Below are 19,603 nucleotides of genomic sequence, written 5' to 3'. Positions count from 1 at the left end.
ATTAGATTAGATTAGATTAGATTAGATTAGATTAGATTAGATTAGATTAGATTAGACTAGAATAGATTGGATTAGAATAGACTAGATTAGATTAGGTTAAATTAGGCTAGATTAGACTAGATTAGATTAGATTAAATTAGACTAGATTAGACTAGATTAGATTAAATTAGATAAGATTACATTATATTAGATTAGACTAAATTAGATTAGATTAAATTAGGTTAGATTAAATTACATTTGATTAAATTAGATTAGATTAAATTACATTAGGTTAGATTAAATTATATTAGGTTAGGTAAAATTAAATTAGGTTATATTAAATTAGATTAGAGTAGATTAGATTAGACTAGATTAGATTACATTAGATTAAATTAGATTAGATTAAATTAGATTAGATTAGATTAAATTAGATTAGATTAGATTAGATTAGACTAGATTAGATTAAATTAGATAAAATTACATTATATTAGATTAGACTAAATTATATTAGAATAGATTAAATTAGGTTAGATTAGATTAGATTAAATTACATTAGGTTAGATTAAATTATATTAGGTTAGGTAAAATTAAATTAGGTTATATTAAATTAGATTAGAGTAGATTAGATTACATTAGATTAAATTAGATTAGATTAAATTACATAAAATTAGATTAGATTAAATTACATAAAATTAGATTAGATTAGACTAAATTAGATTAGGTTAGATTAAATTATATCAGATTAGGTTAGATTAAATTACGTTATATTAGATTAGATTAAAGTAGATTAGATTAGATTAGACTAAATTCATTTCGATTTGTTTCGATTAGAAAATCCTGTAGTTGTCATACTTCGTCCATTAATCCTCAAAACCTTAAACAGCCATTTGTAACAAAAAGCATCTTCTTCAAAATCCTATCAGTACAGTTAAATACTTCAGGTAAATGCACTTTCTCATCAGATGTGTATTTTGGACTTTTAGAGACTCCGTAGTCCATGACAGAGGTTATAGACAGTTGTTTTTATGCTCAGTAATGATAGATTTAGCTGAAAAAGTCACTTTTTTCTCAGCGCTCTGTTTTTTTTTTGTTTTTTTTTTTAATAATAACCTTTGAATTTACTCTGAGGTTTTATACACATCTACGAAAAAAGCCTTAAATTTACAATTATTTCAGAATATTGAATTGAGGTGGTAGATATGTTTTTTTTGTTGGTGATTTTTTTTTTTTTTTTTTTTTTTTTGTGGTGTGAATGCTCAGTGCTCAATGCTGTACATATTTAATTTGATGTAAGTGGCGTATCAAAAAAAAAAAAGAAAGATTTTGCTTCTAGCCTATTCCTTTTTTGGTTTTGATGTTTATTATGATTATTATACTAAGTGCAATGATTGATGTACAAACCAAAATAAATTCATTCATTTATTCATTCACATGATTAATAAATGAAATACAGGAAAATACCAGATTTTTGCTGAAAAATGCAAAATGCAGAGGATTATAGTATAATAAATAAATGATAAATCACTTGGGGAAAGCTAAAATGTAGATAAGCACTCAAAATATTGCTAAAACATAGTATCCAAATGTTATCTGAATCTCACTAATGAACTGTATAAAACCCTTAAAAACAAACACAGTGTATATATACATACTATAGAACTAATATTGGTGCATTATACGCAGTACTTCCGACACAGCTGTTGTAACTTCTACATTCAGCTTCACTTTAAGTCTGTTTACTTTGTCGTTAAGGAGCTGATCTTTCACAAATCGCCACCATCGAAGGGAGCCCTAACGTCGACTCTGAAAGGCTGACCAAAGTGATCCAAGGTGAGGTTCACAGTCCGAGCGTTCACTGACAGCGGTGGACGACAGCCTAATACACATGTGTGACTGCTATATATGTTTACCTCTGTAACAGGCAGTTCAAGAAGAACCTCTTCCCGACGAGTTTCAGGTAGACATAATTCAGCGGTGCTAAAAGCAGCGCATCCGTAATAAATAAAGCCTAGGCTGTGTGTTGGTTCAACTCCCTCTTGTGCTGCCATGCTTCCTGCCACACCACTCATCACAGCTGTGCTCAAAGCTGGCTCTCCTGCAGCTGCTGTTCATATTCTAGCACTAAATACACACAAGCCCAGCTCTGTTTATGACATGTCACACATATTTACACTGTGCACTTGAATCAGATGTGTCCACCTCCATAGGACATGGAACTTTGCACATTACACTTTTATTTTTGCACCTTACTGTTTTGTCCAGATTTTCTACAGTTCTTTTTTTTATTCTTCTAATTTATTATGTATAGTGTGTTTGCTCTTGTATTCTATTTTTATTCTTTTTTTTTTTTCTTTTTTTACTGTTTGTCATGATGCTGCTGCACTACAATTTACCAGTATGGGATCAATAAAGTCTATCTATCTATCTATCTATCTATCTATCTATCTATCTATCTATCTATCTATCTATCTATCTATCTATCTATCTATCTATCTATCTATCTATCTATCTATCTATCTATCTATCTATCTATCTATCTATCTATCTATCTATCTATCTATCTATCTATCGTTCTATCGTTCTATCTATCTATCGTTCTATCGTTCTATCGTTCTATCGTTCTATCTATCTATCTATCTATCTATCTATCTATCTATCTATCTATCTATCTATCTATCTATCTATCTATCTATCTATCGTTCTATCGTTCTATCGTTCTATCTATCTATCGCTATCTATCTATCTATCTATCTATCTATCTATCTATCTATCTATCTATCTATCTATCGATCGTTCTGTCTATCTATCTATCTATCTATCTATCTATCTATCTATCTATCTATCTATCTATCTATCTATCTATCTATCTATCTATCTATCTATCTATCTATCTATCTATCGATCGATCGATCGTTCTATCTATCTATCTATCTATCTATCTATCTATCTATCTATCTATCTATCTATCTATCTATCTATCTATCTATCTATCTATCTATCTATCGATCGTTCTGTCTATCTATCTATCTATCTATCTATCTATCTATCTATCTATCTATCTATCTATCTATCTATCTATCTATCTATCTATCTATCTATCGATCGATCGTTCTATCTATCTATCTATCTATCTATCTATCTATCTATCTATCTATCTATCTATCTATCTATCTATCTATCTATCTATCTATCTATCTATCTATCGTTCTATCTATCGTTCTATCTATCGTTCTATCTATCATTCTATCTATCGTTCTATCTATCGTTCTATCTATCTATCGTTCTATCGTTCTATCTATCGTTCTATCTATCTATCTATCGTTCTATCTATCTATCGTTCTATCTATCTATCGTTCTATCTATCGTTCTATCGTTCTATCGTTCTATCTATTGTTCTGTCGTTCTATCTATCATTCTATCATCCATCCATCCATCCATCCATCCATCCATCCACCCACCCACCTATCTATCTATCTATCTATCTATCTATCTATCTATCTATCTATCTATCTATCTATCTATCTATCTATCTATCTATCTATCTATCTATCTATCTATCTATCTATCTATCTATCTATCGTTCTATCGTTCTATCGTTCTATCTATCATTCTATCTATCGTTCTATCGTTCTATCATTCTGTCATTCTATCTATCTATCTATCTATCTATCTATCTATCTATCTATCTATCTATCTATCTATCTATCTATCTATCTATCTATCTATCTATCTATCTATCTATGTTGTCTTCTTTATGCTCTCTTCCTTGCTGTGCTGTGCTTGGTGTTTACCTCTGGCCAAATGGTCAAACATCAACGCCGTGCATACGCTACAATCCCACAAAAATCGATTCCACGCGAGTTTCCCGAGTCAAATATACTCACGTCTTTATTTCTCTTCCTTTCTCAGGCAACAGAAGACAAGGCAGGAACTGAACACAGACGGATGAGGATGTCGCTGTAAAGGCAAAGAGAAACCCAAAAACCCAAAGGTTAACTGGTATTTTTCATACAGGGCGTACATTTACAATCAGTCAGTGATTTCAATTAAACCGTAGTAGCTGAAACTGACAAAATAAAAGGAATTTCATGAACGATTTAATGGTGCTTTGAATGTATATCTAATGTGAGTGTGCAATACAAGAGAAGAGTCCTTTGGTTGAAAATGTGGAAACATCGGTCGAACAAATATTTTGGTTTGCTTGTCAGGGAAGCAATAAAATCTCTTTCCACTTAGACATTAGTGCAGCCTCAAAACCAATTTCCTATTTTTTTTGTTCTTTTCTAGGGGTTAAGTGTAAGGCGAGAAGATTTTTTTTTTTCCTTTGTAAATCTCAGCATGGTGGGTTTTTTTTTTTTTTGTGTTTTTTTTTTTTTTTTTTTTACAACTGTTACCTTATCTCGATTTCTCAAGCTGTATATTGTTGAAGGTTAAGTTTCCTTTTTTTTTTTTTTAACTTTTTGGACAATGTATCCAAATACAGGTTTTACCTTTCTAATTTCCAAACATTTACCAATAAAGTGCATTCTTTGATATAAACATGTTAATTTTGACATGGGCATCAGATCAGATTGTGGTTTGGAGTCATTTCTAATGTCATTTATGAGGTCTATAATTTAGACTTTAAGAATAATATGAATTCTTTCATTAGCCCAGTGATTTATTCTGTACATTTGCAGCACTTTGCCAGGCCACTTTTGAGAATTTCCAAGTAGATATTATGTCAAATATAAAATAAACTGGGTTCAATGTGTAAGAACGTTCTTTTTCTAGTCTTTCATGAAGAGTATGTGTCTCTATGTTTGGAGTTTTAGAGAATATTATGAAATGAATAACAATAAATCTACCGCTTTACCGTATTATCGAATCTGTAAGTCATATTTAAGATAGCGTTTGCAATAGTCGAGCCAAATGAAATATTTGCCCTGAGGTTGCAGGGACACTGTGTGAGCTGTTGTGTGCAGATATTTGGTGCAGACCCAGCTCTTCTGTTTCTTGGCTCATGCAGAACTCTTTATTGCAGGGTTTATGGCCTCTTGGATTGACTATAAGGGGTAAAAATCCAAACCGCTGCCAGGATCAAAACATACAACTTTTACGGCATTCAAAAACAAAAATAGATTGATATATTTATTTATTTTTTATGTAATTTTAGCGTGCAACAACACATGTCTGAGCCAGGCTGTTTGTGTTGATAAAATCATGATGCTAATTATTATTTGTGGCTGTTTTATTCAGATTTTTACTAATTTTGACTTATAATATTTACAAAAACGTATAGTATTCCCTATCCTGAACATCCAGAGTGAATCCTTTCTGGAGTCAGATGCACCAAGCACGTAATATTTCATGTATTTACAACATTCTTGGGGAATCGGGAAAACATCTGCTGGATGATCCGGTTGCTTTTCCCTTTGGTGCAAGATTTTCCACACAGTACTCAGCGGTGGTCTCTTAATCAATTATGCAGCCGTTTATGAGACTGCCGGTACCACAAGCAACAGACTGAAATTATGCAAGACTTGGAATGACAATTTTTATCATTACTTATTATCAGCAGCAGACAGATGAATGGTTTTTACTTAAGGATGACTGATCGTCCTGTAGTCAAAGCGTTCAAGCTGCAAATACCTTCATGCCTTTATGCTGAGTGAGCTTTAATCTGGCTTTAAGGCTTTTGTTTGTCATTTTTGGGTTAGTGGTTTGTTTGTTTGTTTTTTCTAAGGTTACATTTAGACGACAGGTTGAAAATGAGTCAGACCTTTTGATAAATCTTAAAAAGTTCAAATAATGATAATAAATATTGGGCATTAGCTTGTATTTCCTGTAAAACAATTTATTTATTTCGAACATGCAAAAATAAACAAATAAATAAATAAAAACAAAATAAAACATTCAAATGGACAGAATCTATCCCCAAGCACATACAAGTCTGAATTTTGCATGGTCGAAAAGGAGTAGGAAGAAGTATGAACTTATTTAATGAACAATGCAGACAGTAATGGCCAAAGTAGCAACAGAGCAAGAAATATTACTGCAAAACTTCCTTTTTTTTTTGTAATTTTATTTTTTCATTTGGGAAAAAACAAAAACAAACAAACAAAAAAAAAACAACTAAGCACATTTGTATATCATGTCTGAAAAATTAACAATGGTAAAACATGAAATTTAACATAAACACATTCCATATAAGTTCTCAGTTTAGAAAAAAAAACCTTTTCTTAAAATAAGTCTTCCCTTTTTTTGTTATATTTTGTTACATAACATACATTACAACAAAAAGATGTCACATTTCCCCCCCTTATTTTCACTATTCTTATTTCAAAATCCACACAAGTTCCAACTCCATTACATTCAACCAGTACAAATAGAACTTGTCATTTCCAGTTAAGTTAAATCTGACCTCAGTGGGGTGATATATATAAATATATACATATATATATATATATATATATATATATATATATATATATATATATATATATATATGTATATATGTATATATATATATATATATATATATATATATATATATATATATATATATATATATATATGTATATATGTATATATATATATATATATATATATATATATATATATATATATATGTATAATCCATTTTGACCGCATTTCCATTAAACAAAACCTCCTTTCTTATTGAGATATTCTTCTATTAACCAAGAGAACAAGTTACGAAGGCATAGAGAGAGTATATATGTATATAAAAAATACCCACACACTAAAAAACAACAATAATATTACAGGAAAAAACAAAAAAACCTCATCAGAACGAATAAAATAATAAATCAATGTGTGTCATCCATCCAACCATTAACAGATATATTATTATTCTTAAGAAAATGATAGAAAATGGTCCATATTTCCCAAAACTTCTCAAGTCTGTTTTTTGTCGCATAATTTATAATTTCCAAAGCAAGATAAAAAAAAAAAAAAATTAATTCCCTTCAGCTATTGCGAAGATTTCCATGATCTAGCTATACTAGTGCACCTCTACTTCATTAACTTTACAAGGATATGGGAAATAACCTTAATTTGCTATATCCTTGTAAAGTTAATGAAGTAGAAATAAATGGCAAATTAAGGTTATTGCCTTTCATATTTTGAAATAACACACTTGGATGAAATATTTTGCCGTATTTATTTATTTATGTGAGCCACTTAGGTGTCAGTGATGCTAATAAGTTATGTAAATGATTCAATCTGAAGGCAGTTTACTCAAACATATTGAGAGTGTTTGTACATAGTCTGATGTTCATGAAACCTTCACCTCATATGACCCACCTAAGAGTTCAGGGGAGGTTTTTGTCTGTTTTTTATTTGCCTACATCAATAAATCTCTGGTCCAGTAAATGTGTGTAGGCATACATGGGAATGCCTTCGACGCAGCTGTGTAAAAGGGACTTGTCATCTGGATACAACACTGACTCCAAAGAGCTGTCATGTTCCTGGCACGGTGACCGTCTGCTGAGTTTCCACTGCTGTGTCTTCATGTATAGTCAATGATTTGCAGCTCGCTTATACTAAAGTAAATATTAATCGCTGTGTGCATTCTGAGTTTTGAGTGACAGCTTCAGGTCAGGCGAGAGCATCGTCACATAGCAAGAGTGCAAAACCCTGACAACAAAACTTAAACTGACAGTTCATTATTAAAATGAATACGACTGATGCATATTTTCTCTTTCATCTAAAAGCCCAGTGACCCAAAAAACATCAAATATCAAAACAGTTGCATAAAGCAGCAATGGTAACTCTGCTTTGGACTAGTTTTCACCATCAGTTCAGTCTCCAGGCCTTTGCTTCCTTTAACCCATAAAGACCAAGTGTTACTTTTGTGGCAGTTCCCATATTAATTTTTCTCTATATTTAACCTTTTTTTCATTTATTATAAAATAATCCTCCATATTTTGCTTTTTTCCAGTGAAAATCAGGTATTTTCATATATTTAATTTACTGATCATATTGATCACAGGTGTCAAACATGCAGCCCGGGGGCCAAAACCGGCCCGCCAAAGGGTCTAATCCGGCCAATGGGATGAATTTGGAAATGCAAAAATTACACTGAAGTTATTAACAATCAAGGATGTTCAAATCATTTTAGGTCGATTCAATCTAAAGTGGGTCAGACCAGTAAAATACTATCAGAATAGACTATAAATAATGAAAACCACAAACTTTTTTCTTGGTTTTAGTGTAAAAAAAAAAAAAGTTAAATTACACAAAAATGTTGACATTTATAGACTAGCCTTTTACAAAAAATGTGAAAAACCTGAACAAATACGGACAACCTGAAATGCCTAAATAGAAGTATGTGGAATTTTAACAGTATTCTGCCTGTTACTACATTTTTTGTGTAGTTGTAGATCCACTGTGAACTGTAAGTTGTGACGCACATATATAAATGATAAAATTTAGGCGTAATATTGTTAAAATGGCACTGATTTTTCTTCAGAATTTTCAAGTTGCTCATATTTGTTCATGTTATGTTTAAGTACAGTTCGTAGATGTAAACATTTTCATGACAGAATTTGACTTTTTTCACTGAAAAACATAGAAAAAACTTTGGAGCTGTCATTATTTATCAGTTCTTATACTATTATTTATACTATTTTACTGGTCCGGCCCACTTTAGATCATATTAAACTGAATGTGGCCCCTGAACTAAAATGAGTTTGACACCCCTGATGCAGATGTTCATAAAAGCTTAGATAACAGTTGATGGTTGTTATACCAAAAACAGAGAAAACTGAAGAAAAAGTGACTTTTTTGCTAAAATCTATCACTAACTGAATATAAAACAAGTGTGTCCATCCTCTGTCATTGATCAAACTCCGTGGGTTTTACTGGTGAATCAGTGTTGAAGAAGATGATGGTGTTTCCATGGTAACCAGAGCCTCTAAATGTCCAAATGGGTCATATCTGATGACCATGAAAAGATGACAAACCAATTATTTACATGTATTGATAGGATTAGTGGATCAACAGGTATTAAACAGTTTATATCAATAGATGGTTTTGGTTGCAGGTGGATGTTTGGGTCTTTATGGGTTAAACAGAGTTATAATACATATATCCTACATGCTGTACAGGGACATGCTGAGGAGACGGTTATGTAACAACAGAACAGAAACTATAACTGAACACAGATTCTGACTTTTTCCATCCAAATGGTGCTGCAGTATTTCATTTCTATTCTGGGCCACAGTGATGAGAGAGTAACGATGATATAAATGGAAGAAACACCTCACTTTTTTGATAATATAGGGGTAGTTTTACAGACATGGAATAAATCAACACAGGATTAGGTCTTAATCATGTCTTAAAAATGGCTTTCTGAAAAACTGATTAAACACGGGTTACTAAAACACCTTAGATCAGAGGTGTCAAACTCATTTTAGTTCAGGGGCCACATCCTCCCACATTTGATCTGAAGTGGACCAGACCAGTAAAATAATAACATAATATACATATAATGTCAACTCCACCGTAAAAAAACAAAACAAACAAAAAAAAAAACCCAGTAAAATTACATGAAAATGTTCACATCTACAGACTATGCGTTAAAAAAAAATGTGAATAACTCAAACAACCATGAAAAAAGTGAAGTTTATGAAGAAAACTATTAGCAGTTTTAACAGTATTATGCTGTAGTTTATCATTTACACATGTGCATTACAACTTACAGATGACAGTGGATCTACAAATAAACACAACATTTAGTAATATTGTTAAAACTGCACTTAGTTCTCTTAAGATATTTCAGGCTGTTCATATTTGTTCAGGTTGTTCACATTTTTCGTGAAAGGATAGTTTCTAAATGTGAACATCTTCATGTATTTTTTTTTCTTTTTACACTAAAACAAAGAGAAGATTTTGTAGTTATCAGTATTTATAGGTTATTATGATAGTATTTTACTGGCCTGATCCACTCTAGATCATATTTGGTCTGAATATGGAACCTGAACTAAAATGATTAATGTCCTCAGTGTAAGTTTTTTTTCACAAACTCACACGCCAGATTGGACCCATTTGTGGGCTGGTTTTTGCCCACGGGCCGTATGTTTGACACCCATGCTTTAGACTATGGAGTTCTGAACTGAACAGAATTAACACTGGTCTACAATTTTTTTTAGAAATTATTTGCTTCAGAGATTAAATGTGCTAAATGTTACGTATTTTAATAAGATTAATTGGAAAATAAATGACAAAAGAGCCAGTTTGCTGATGTTTTCAAGGTATATGATTAAGTGTTATTACACATATATATTGGTTTATGTACATTTATATAATAGTTTTAGAAATCTTCCACTAAATAGAACCTGTAAAGTGAATGTATTCTAATGTGCAGACAGTGTTTTAAAGTAGATCTTGTAGCTCTGAGACAAATATTCCTTTTGAGTCAAACCCATTCTCTCGTTAATTCTTGAATTTCACATTTTGACCCAAGGCTGTATCTTGGAAAGTTCAGCCAACCAGCATTTTTTACTTCATTTTTCTTTACCAGTAACTCTCATGTGGTAAAATTTCATTACTTTTATTCTGGAAGCATTTTCCTTGTAGACCTGTGTAATCGGACTGGCTCATTTCAGTGTAAATTGTACAGTGCTAACCCATAATACACAATTATCTAAAAGCACATCACAAATTTAGGTCCAGGCCTTCAAGATGCTGTACAGAGAAGAGAAGAAAAACTTCCTTTATGTGACAAAAACCCTCTGACAGATCAGGCTTCCGGGTAGGCAGCCATCTGCTTCGACCTGTTGCAGTGAGTGGAAACAGGAGAGAGAAAAGAAGGATGAAGAAAGACTGAGAAACAATACTGATGCTGGACGACACAGTCAAACACTGGGAAGGCTGTAAGCCAGAATCACACATCAGGAATGTGCAGCTCCAGAGCCAGAGGCACCTGCAGAGAGGAGCAGGGTGGGAAAGGACCGAGAGGAAAAAACATAAACGGTAACAAAGGGAAGAAACAAAGACGCAGATGAAACAAGGAATGGAGCCAGAAAAGCATAAAAACCTTTACTGAGCATGAACAAACTCAGGAAATGAATTCAAAATGATAAAATAAAGAGGTAAGAATCATCAACTTTACTGTTTTGTGAAATGGTTCTACCGTGCAGATGCTGCAAAACTAAATGTAAAAATAAAACGAAAAACTGCTGCTGACGCCAGAATAGAGAGATTTAGAACCGGACCGCAAATAAAGATCAGCTGAATGAGTCTTTGGAGAGAAAAACCAGATGACAAACCAGACGGCTCAGATGATGGATCACACACAAGTACATCTCACTTTGCCTTTTTCCTCTGTCCTTTTACATTTTCAGTTGATTCTGTGACATCTGATATCACATGTAATCTCTATTTATTTTATAATGATTGTTCTTGTTTCAGCAAGAAAATCAGGCTAAATGCACAGAATTGAAGAGGTTGGAGAAACTGTTTATTAATAGTAAGTGAGTAAGTAAATTTTATTTATAGAGCACTTTTCACTGACAGAGTCACAAAGCGCTTTATCAAATCAAATCAAAATCAAATCAAATTTACAGAAACCCAACAGAATCCTCCAGGAGCAAACACTTGTGACTGGTGACAGTGGTGAGGGAAAAGTTCCCTTTAACAGCAGAAACGTGGAGCAGACCCAGACTCCTTAAGGATGGACGTCTGCCTTGACCAGTTGGGGTTAAAGAGAGAGAGTAAAGGAGGAGAAAAGAGAGCGATAGAGATAGAGAGAGACTGGGGGAGGTAGGGGGAGACACATGGAGTACATGTAACACTGTAAAGTAGCAACTTTACATTGCGAAAAACGAATAAAACAGAACAAATAAAATACAATTAGAATACCTGTAAAACACAATAAAAAACCATTAAAAACAGTTTAAAATATGATGAATACATAAAGTGCAGTCAGTGTGTGGTGGCCCTGTGTCAGTTGGGAAATTAAAAAGCCTGTTTGAACAGGAGTGTTTTGAGTGTTTTGATATTATTATTATCACTATTACTACTACTACTACTAATACGACTACTATTATTGCTATTGTTGCTGTTATTTTATTAGATCATGTTGGCAATTGTGGCTGTTTTTGTAACATAGAAGCATCACACTATATTTTATTGTGGTCATTGCACAAGGAAATCTGATCCAAACCAAGCAAATTGAAAAGGCAAATAATGTATAATATCTCAACTTAAAGTTGAAAATGTATCAAAAGTAAGGACAGCAAAAGTAAATGTAAAAAAAAAAGGTTGGCGAAGCGACTCATGAAAGATGGCCGACTGAGATAAATGGAGGTAAATGCTTCTATGCATGTGCGATTCACATTGTCCGGAGACTCAAATCGACCCTTGTCAGGGTTCTCCGGTGGTGCCCCGATCAGAACACACATGACTTGACTGCTCATTAACCCTGCAAAGACTGAGCATTAAATTATTGACAGAAAATTCCAGTTCTTTGGTCCTTCTGAACAACCAAAACAATTCATTTTGCAAATTTCCATGTATGAGTTTCAATTTTGTATCATATTTGATACATCAGGTCTCAATGCTCAAATATTATTATTTTTGAACAAACAAAAACATAATATAACACAAACATGTCTAACAAATTGGTAGTTCCTTTTCAAAACTGCCAAAGTTCTGCCTCAATCCTCATTAATGACAGTCTTGTAGTGTCACTGGAGAGGCTTCTGGTGAATGAATTCCTCCCCCCTGGTGGATTATCTAATTGTATACATCAGTTTTTTCAAGACATAAAATATCACACAAATCATGTAGAAGGCTTCAAAACTCATGTATCAAATATGATACGTTTGGCGTCATAGGGTTAAACAACCGGAAACATTTTTAAACTACACTTGAATGCAGATTATACACAGTACTCACTGGCTGTATCATATCTAGCTTGTTAATTTAAATATCAATGTTTTTGTTAAGTTATTTAAGGTGATTCCTATTGTCTTCTTCATGTGAGACAGGTGGGACGGCGCCCTAGTCATACTGCAAATCATGATAAATTAAAGAGTAAAACATACATAAGAATGTCCTGTGGTTGATCGCAATTTCAGATTTCAGTCAGTTTTATATTTATAGCTCAATGTCATGAAACACAAAGTTGCCTACAGGAGTATTACACAACTTCTGTTCTTTGACCTTTAGTTTGAATAACGAAACCTTTCAGTGGGGTAAAATAAAAGAAAAAATCTGCAGAAACCTCAGGGAGCGTCGCGGTAGAAGACCCAGGCATGCTGTGCAGTAGGTGTTGTACAGAAGCCTTCAGTGCCCCATCAGTGAACCCCCTTCCATCGTCACATACAGTAGAGTTCTATCTTTTGCTAGTACGAGGCAGAATCATCTGGTCCTGCTTAGCATTTTCTTACATGATCTTCCATGATATCCTGACAACGTTCAGGTTGTTTTTCTAATGCAGGCCTCAGGCACCGAGATTGACACCTTTCAAAAACTCACTTTCCAACCTCGAGGCTTTCTTTTATTTTCACTCTAAACTCCACCGTGATGTACTGCCTCAGAGTCGACATCAAACAAAAACAGTAGACGGCATTAGATTTCTTCTGAATATATCTTTTCTTGTTTTTTCTTTACATTTTCTGTCTCTCTCTCTCTCTGCTGTGAAAATGTAAAATATTTGATTATCAACCAATCAGATAGCATAAGCTTTTAATCTCATGACCAACCTAAGAAAGTATAATTACATCATTGGTCTTAATAATAAACGTATGATTTGCAGACTTCTAATAATTACCAGAACAACATTAATGCAGAGCAATAAATAACCTAACCTTTATAAGTCTTAATGGTTTTTTTCTTCTTTTTTTTTTCCAACAATAACTGCTTTATTTTCAGTCCATGGGAAATCTGTTCATCAGTACATCAGTCTAGAGGGATATGTCATATAAGTATGCCTTTACAACCAAGTGGATTTTATTAGTAGTTTGTTTTTAATTTCATGCTTATTCAAGCGAACCAAAAATATAAACAACACCGTAAATATCACCCTAGACAGATGTTTTTTGTGGATGTTTGATTTTGCATAGACTTTGCAGTTTGTAAAGATTATTAATTGTCACTGTATATTTGTAAAGGCAAGAATTCAGACTCTGCAAATTGTTGCAGATGGAAGAAAGAAAACTCCCTTCAGACAAAACATAGGACAGACTGATCTCATGAAATTGTGTTGTATGTCACGCCAGTTCTTATGGCATTTGGCGTGCTATACGTACGCATTTTCATCCTTTCGCGTGTTATTCAACGCCATTTGATCATGTGTCAATGTACGCCAAGATCTCCGGTTTACATATCTGTAACCGCTAACCCTAAACCTAATTCTAAACCTAACCGCTAACCCTAAACCTAACCCTAACCACTAACCACTAACTCTAACCATAACCCTAAACCTAATTCTAAACCTAACCGCTAACCCTGAACCTAATCCTAACCACTAACCCGAACCATAACCCTAAACCTAATTCTAAACCTAACCGCTAACCCTGAACCTAATCCTAACCACTAACCCTAACCATAACCCTAAACCTAATTCTAAACCTAACCGCTAACCCTAAACCTAATTCTAAACCTAACCGCTAACCCTAAACCTAATTCTAAACCTAACCGCTAACCCTAAACCTAACCCTAACCACTAACCACTAACCCTAACATAACCCTACACCTAATTCTAAACCTAACCGCTAACCCTAAACCTAACCCTAACTGCTAACCACTAACCCTAACCATAACCCTAAACCTAATTCTAAACCTAACTGCTAACCCTTAACCTAATTCTAAACCTAACCGCTAACCCTAACCCTAACCGTAAACCTAAACCTAATTCTAAACCTAACCCTAATTCTAAACCTAACCGCTAACCCTAAACCTAACCCTAACCACTAACCCTAACCATGAACCTAACCCTAACTCTAACCGCTAACTGCTAACACCAACCCTAACTTCTATTTGCGTGGTATTTTAAGTGGCATGAACATACACGCGAAAAGCTTATAATCATGAATTGCATACAGATAATATGACACTTTTATTTGGCGTGTTATCTGTACACAATTCATGATATCACATTGCATAGGAATACTATTCTTCAGTCTGTTTTGAATGGCTAATTGTGTCTAATGTTGTTTAACTAAAAAAAGCTAAAAATAAAAACAAAAGTAAAAGTAAAAAGCATAATATCTAAATATCCCGTTTAAGACTGCCACTGCTGCCTAGATGTCTTCATGTTAATTTTTTGCAGTAAAAGTGTCACAAATGTCTTTTTTGCCTATTCTTTCGCATCTTTGTTTTCAGGAAGTACTTAACTTTCGATATCTGGCCATTAATTATCATTAGTATAAATAATAAATGCTTAAAACAGTGTTTTAGTAAAAAAAGAAAAAAAATACTTTTTTTTTAGTATATTTAGTATCAGAAACCCCTGTAAATGTCCGCAACGAAACTTTTTGAGATTGCAAAAATAAACTTTCAACTATTTTGCATCTGCTCAAACATGCTTTTTGGTGTTGAGCATTCAGTATCCATATTATGGCTTCATATTTTTTGTTATTTACAGACGTTTTTGAGCCTGTGTGGAATTCTATGAAACAGTTCCTTTCCGTTTGTAACAGAAACCCACATTGCTGCAATAAAGTGTTATATAGGGTTAAAAAGCTCAACATCTCAGCTTTCTGATGCCATTTGAATTTTGTGGATAGCATAAACAGATCAGGAGTTACAGTAATTTAAATGCTGTAAAGTGAAAAATGCAGCGCCGGAGAGATTCTAGAAGTTAAAGGGCTATAGAAGTTCACTCCTGACCATAGGGTGTTCGTTATTATCCAAAGTATCTGTTTGTGATTTGTGCACAGTAGTTGCTTCAAGTTGCACATTCTGTACTGACAGTTGTACAAGAAAAAACTTATTTTTGATTGGAACAGGACTAACAGCTCTTGCGGAAAAAAAAAAAAAAAAAAAAATGCCGGTTGCTCTCATGCAACATTTCTAACACGATTAAAAGGAACAAACTCAAAAGCTTCACCTCAGGTTAACCTCAGATATCTGTCAACATCACTGCTCTGTAGCTGTATCTGTGTGCCTTCTGTGTATCTGCACTGTGGTATCAAAAAGATACTGATGCAACCGCAACAGTCTCACCAAAAAAATCCAATTCTTTTTTTTTTTTTTTTTTTTAAACATGTCTTATCCAGTATCATAACAGCAGAATGGTGGTATGTCTGCCTTGTTGTGCTGAACAAATTTGCTTTGCCAAGGGGAAATTTATAAAGTATATAAAGCTCCCTTTGATGTTCCACTGTTTTTATTTTTGTTTTTTTTTTAACCACATTTTGATGCCGGACCTGACAGGAAGAAACAGGGGGAAAGAGAAGAAAGGGAGAAGAAAGTAGGAGAGAGCAAAGGGGAGAGACACAAAAAAGCAGACCCCAACACAAGAAAATATCAACAACTAGAAAAGCACTCGGAGAGCGCAGACCTCCACCAAGGCAGATCAGTGACCCCCCCCCCCATGTCTGTCTGTCTGTCCGTCCGTGTGCAAGATAACTCAAAAAGTTATGGACGGATTTGGATGAAAGTTTCAGGAAATGTTGATACTGGCACAAGGAAAAAATGATTAAATTTTGGTGGTGATCGGGGATGGGGGGGCCACTGATCTGCTGATGCCGGAGGTCTGCGTTCTACGAGTGCTTTTCTAGTTACCTCCGCCAAGGAGGTTATGTTTTTGTTGGTGTTGGTTTGTCTGTCTGTCTGTCCATGTGCAAGATAACTCAAAAACTTATGGACGGATTTGGATGAAAATTTCAGGAAATGCTGATACTGGCACAAGGACAACATTATTAAATTTTGGTGGTGATCGGGGGGGGGGGGGGGGGGGGGGGGGGGGGGGGGGGGGGGGGGGGGGGGGGGGGGGGGGGGGGGGGGGGGGGGGGGGGGGGGGGCACTGAATCTGCCGATGGCAGAGGTCTGCGTTCTACAAGTGCTTTTCTAGAAAAGAGAGCACAGACCTCCGCCCATGACCCCCCCCCCCTCCATCACCACCAAAATTTTATCATTTTTTTCCTTGTGCCAGTACCAACATTTCCTGAAATTTTTATTCAAATCCATCCATAACTTTCTGAGTTATCTTGCACATGGACAGACAGACAGGCAGAGAAACAGACAGGTAAAAAAGCAGCGCCAGCAAAAACTTAACCTCCTTGGTGGAGGTAATAATAGTGAGAATTACAACAATAATACTGACTAGAAAAGCCCTCAGAGAGCGCAGACCACCGCCAAGGCAGATCAGTCCCCCCCCCCCCCCCCCCCCCGATCACCACTAAAATTTTATCATTTATTACTTGTGCCAGTATCAACATTTCCTGAAAATTAGATCAAAATCCGTCCATAACTTTTTGAGTTATCTTGCTAACAAACAAACAAATAAACAAACAAACCTCAATGACAACGTAACCTCCACCATTCCTTGGCTGAGGTAATAATAGTGATGATATTAAAAATAATAATAATTATAATGATAACAATAACCAACAATAATCCGCAACACCCACAAGAACTGAGTAAATTGAGCAAAAAACCAAAAAAACCAAAAAATGTGACTACAACCATGCAACAACCCGCACCCCCCGAGAGACAACAACGCGCCCACCCCAACGACAGCAGAAAAATCCAATTCTGTAATGTTCTAAATTTACTTTGCCTTAAAATCCAGAAGGATGCGTTTGTTCATCCGCCTAATTGTGTCCAACTGTTTTCAGCTACAAATAATTATTTTAACTACATGTTCGTACATAAGTCTGTTTGCTTTAACATTGCATAGATCACACTCTGTTTGATTTAAACATTTGTGGAGTTCACATGGATTCAATATTCATCACATGTGAGAAACATACAAGCATTGCGTTTCATATTACTCCAAGCAGGTCCAAAATAACAATCCTCTGGCTCGAGTGTAAATAATTACGTAAAAAAGCAATAAAAATCACATGTGTGTTGAATAATGTTTGGAGTCTGACAAATAGGCACGATAAATGAATTTAGCCAAAAGGGTCAGGCGGTTTCATAGATGAGTAAACACAGAAGAAACATATTCACAGGTGGCTCTTCATTTCTTTTATCATTCAGGTCTCAAAGGTTCAGAGGTATATCAGGTAACACCGTAATAGTGGATTAAGTGGGGTTTGGGAACACAGACGCAATCGGTCATTGAACAATAATAAAAGTCAACTATTTTTGGACTCGTGTTTGATGCTGAATTAAAGCGACGTTTTGTTTTGTCTAAATGTCGTGAGTTCGACATTGAAACTGAACAATACCCAATATGTATGATGTCCAACATACATAGAAGATACTGGCTTTAAATTGGAGATCTAAAAAGCTGAGTATAAGTAATGTGAGTTTACTTTGTCAGTATTTATATTTTATGTATTAATGATAATGATAGTAATAAATTAAGTCGTTCCCCTGCATTTTCCTCTGACTTAACAGATATGAAAGTGTTTTTCTCAGAAACTGTATTTTCCTGTTCTCCTATTGTTTCCATGGATATGTCAAGGGTTTATGGACAGGTCCTTTCAGAGAAACGAGATAATTCTTCCTGAAACTCAACCTTCTATCCAAGTATAATGTACTTTTCCTTCCTAAACTTTCCCCCCTAACTATATTGTACCTTCCAACTCACGACTTACTCCGTCATAAATTTCTTTCTTCTCTTTTGTCACCGCGGCTTTACTGTTTCTAATAAAAATGTAGCCACTTATCTAAAGTTGGAGTTTGAAACCAAAAGATGAATTCCGGTGCATCATCCTGGAAACTGGTGTCAGAAACATTTTATTTATGGGGTATTTATTTTGGCGTTTGGGACATCTGTGAGACTATTTTATATGACTGAAAACGTGCAACATGGTATTAATTGGTCCAGTATAACCAACAGACCATGCACAGGCTGGGCTCCATTCACGGTACATGTGAAGTTTTCCACAAGGAAACACCACATGTACCGGACAGCTGTGCCAAAGCAGGATGCATAGCACAGTCTGTTTACATTATCCAGAGTACATAAATCACCAGTCACACTATTCGGTGATGTAGCAACTCCTCAGATTATAATTTCCCACATGCTTCTTGATTTTGGCAATGCCAGTTGAATTATGATAAAGCACATTTTGACCAAAAAGACACCATTTAATGTCGTAGGGAAATAGTAAAATAAATGGGAATGACATAAACCTAGTTCATGGAGGAAAACAACTTCATAGAAAGTTGGAACCATATACTCTAAAAGTCAACCTTTTTTCTTAATAAATCTTTGTACACAGTGTATGCGCTCAAGTCTTGTAAAAGATAGAAGCCACTTTAACTAAATTAGTTATACTTACATATTTTTTGTGACCTAAGGCCCTTCCAAAATACCTCTCCTGTGGCTGCTTGTGAATTCCAAGTATTTACTGTGCTTTAACAATGCATCGGTCCAGATTTATGAACACATGTGCACAGCTGAGAAAAGGAAACTTTGAGAAATGTTACTTCGGGGGATGTTGTTGAAATATGTGTATTGTATTAGTCTTTTTAACGAAGCACTGCACATACA

General features: G+C 34.5%; 1 protein-coding gene across 1 annotated transcript in view; it reads left to right on the top strand.

Moving 5' to 3' along the window:
- The window catches only part of postnb (periostin, osteoblast specific factor b), a 24,504-nt gene extending 19,662 nt beyond the window's left edge, over window positions 1–4,842 (top strand). The window contains 3 exon segments of the mRNA XM_030151204.1: window positions 1,732–1,809; window positions 1,901–1,936; window positions 3,889–4,842. Of these exon segments, the coding sequence (XP_030007064.1) occupies window positions 1,732–1,809; window positions 1,901–1,936; window positions 3,889–3,914 (140 nt within the window). The 3' untranslated portion in view covers window positions 3,915–4,842.
- Window positions 4,843–19,603: the final 14,761 nt, after the last annotated feature.

Source organism: Sphaeramia orbicularis, chromosome 13 (assembly GCF_902148855.1).
Source record: "Sphaeramia orbicularis chromosome 13, fSphaOr1.1, whole genome shotgun sequence".
In the NCBI taxonomy this organism is placed as follows: Eukaryota; Metazoa; Chordata; class Actinopteri; order Kurtiformes; family Apogonidae; genus Sphaeramia; species Sphaeramia orbicularis.
Note: the sequence above shows the minus strand (reverse complement) of the source record. Positions and strands in the feature narration are given on the sequence as shown.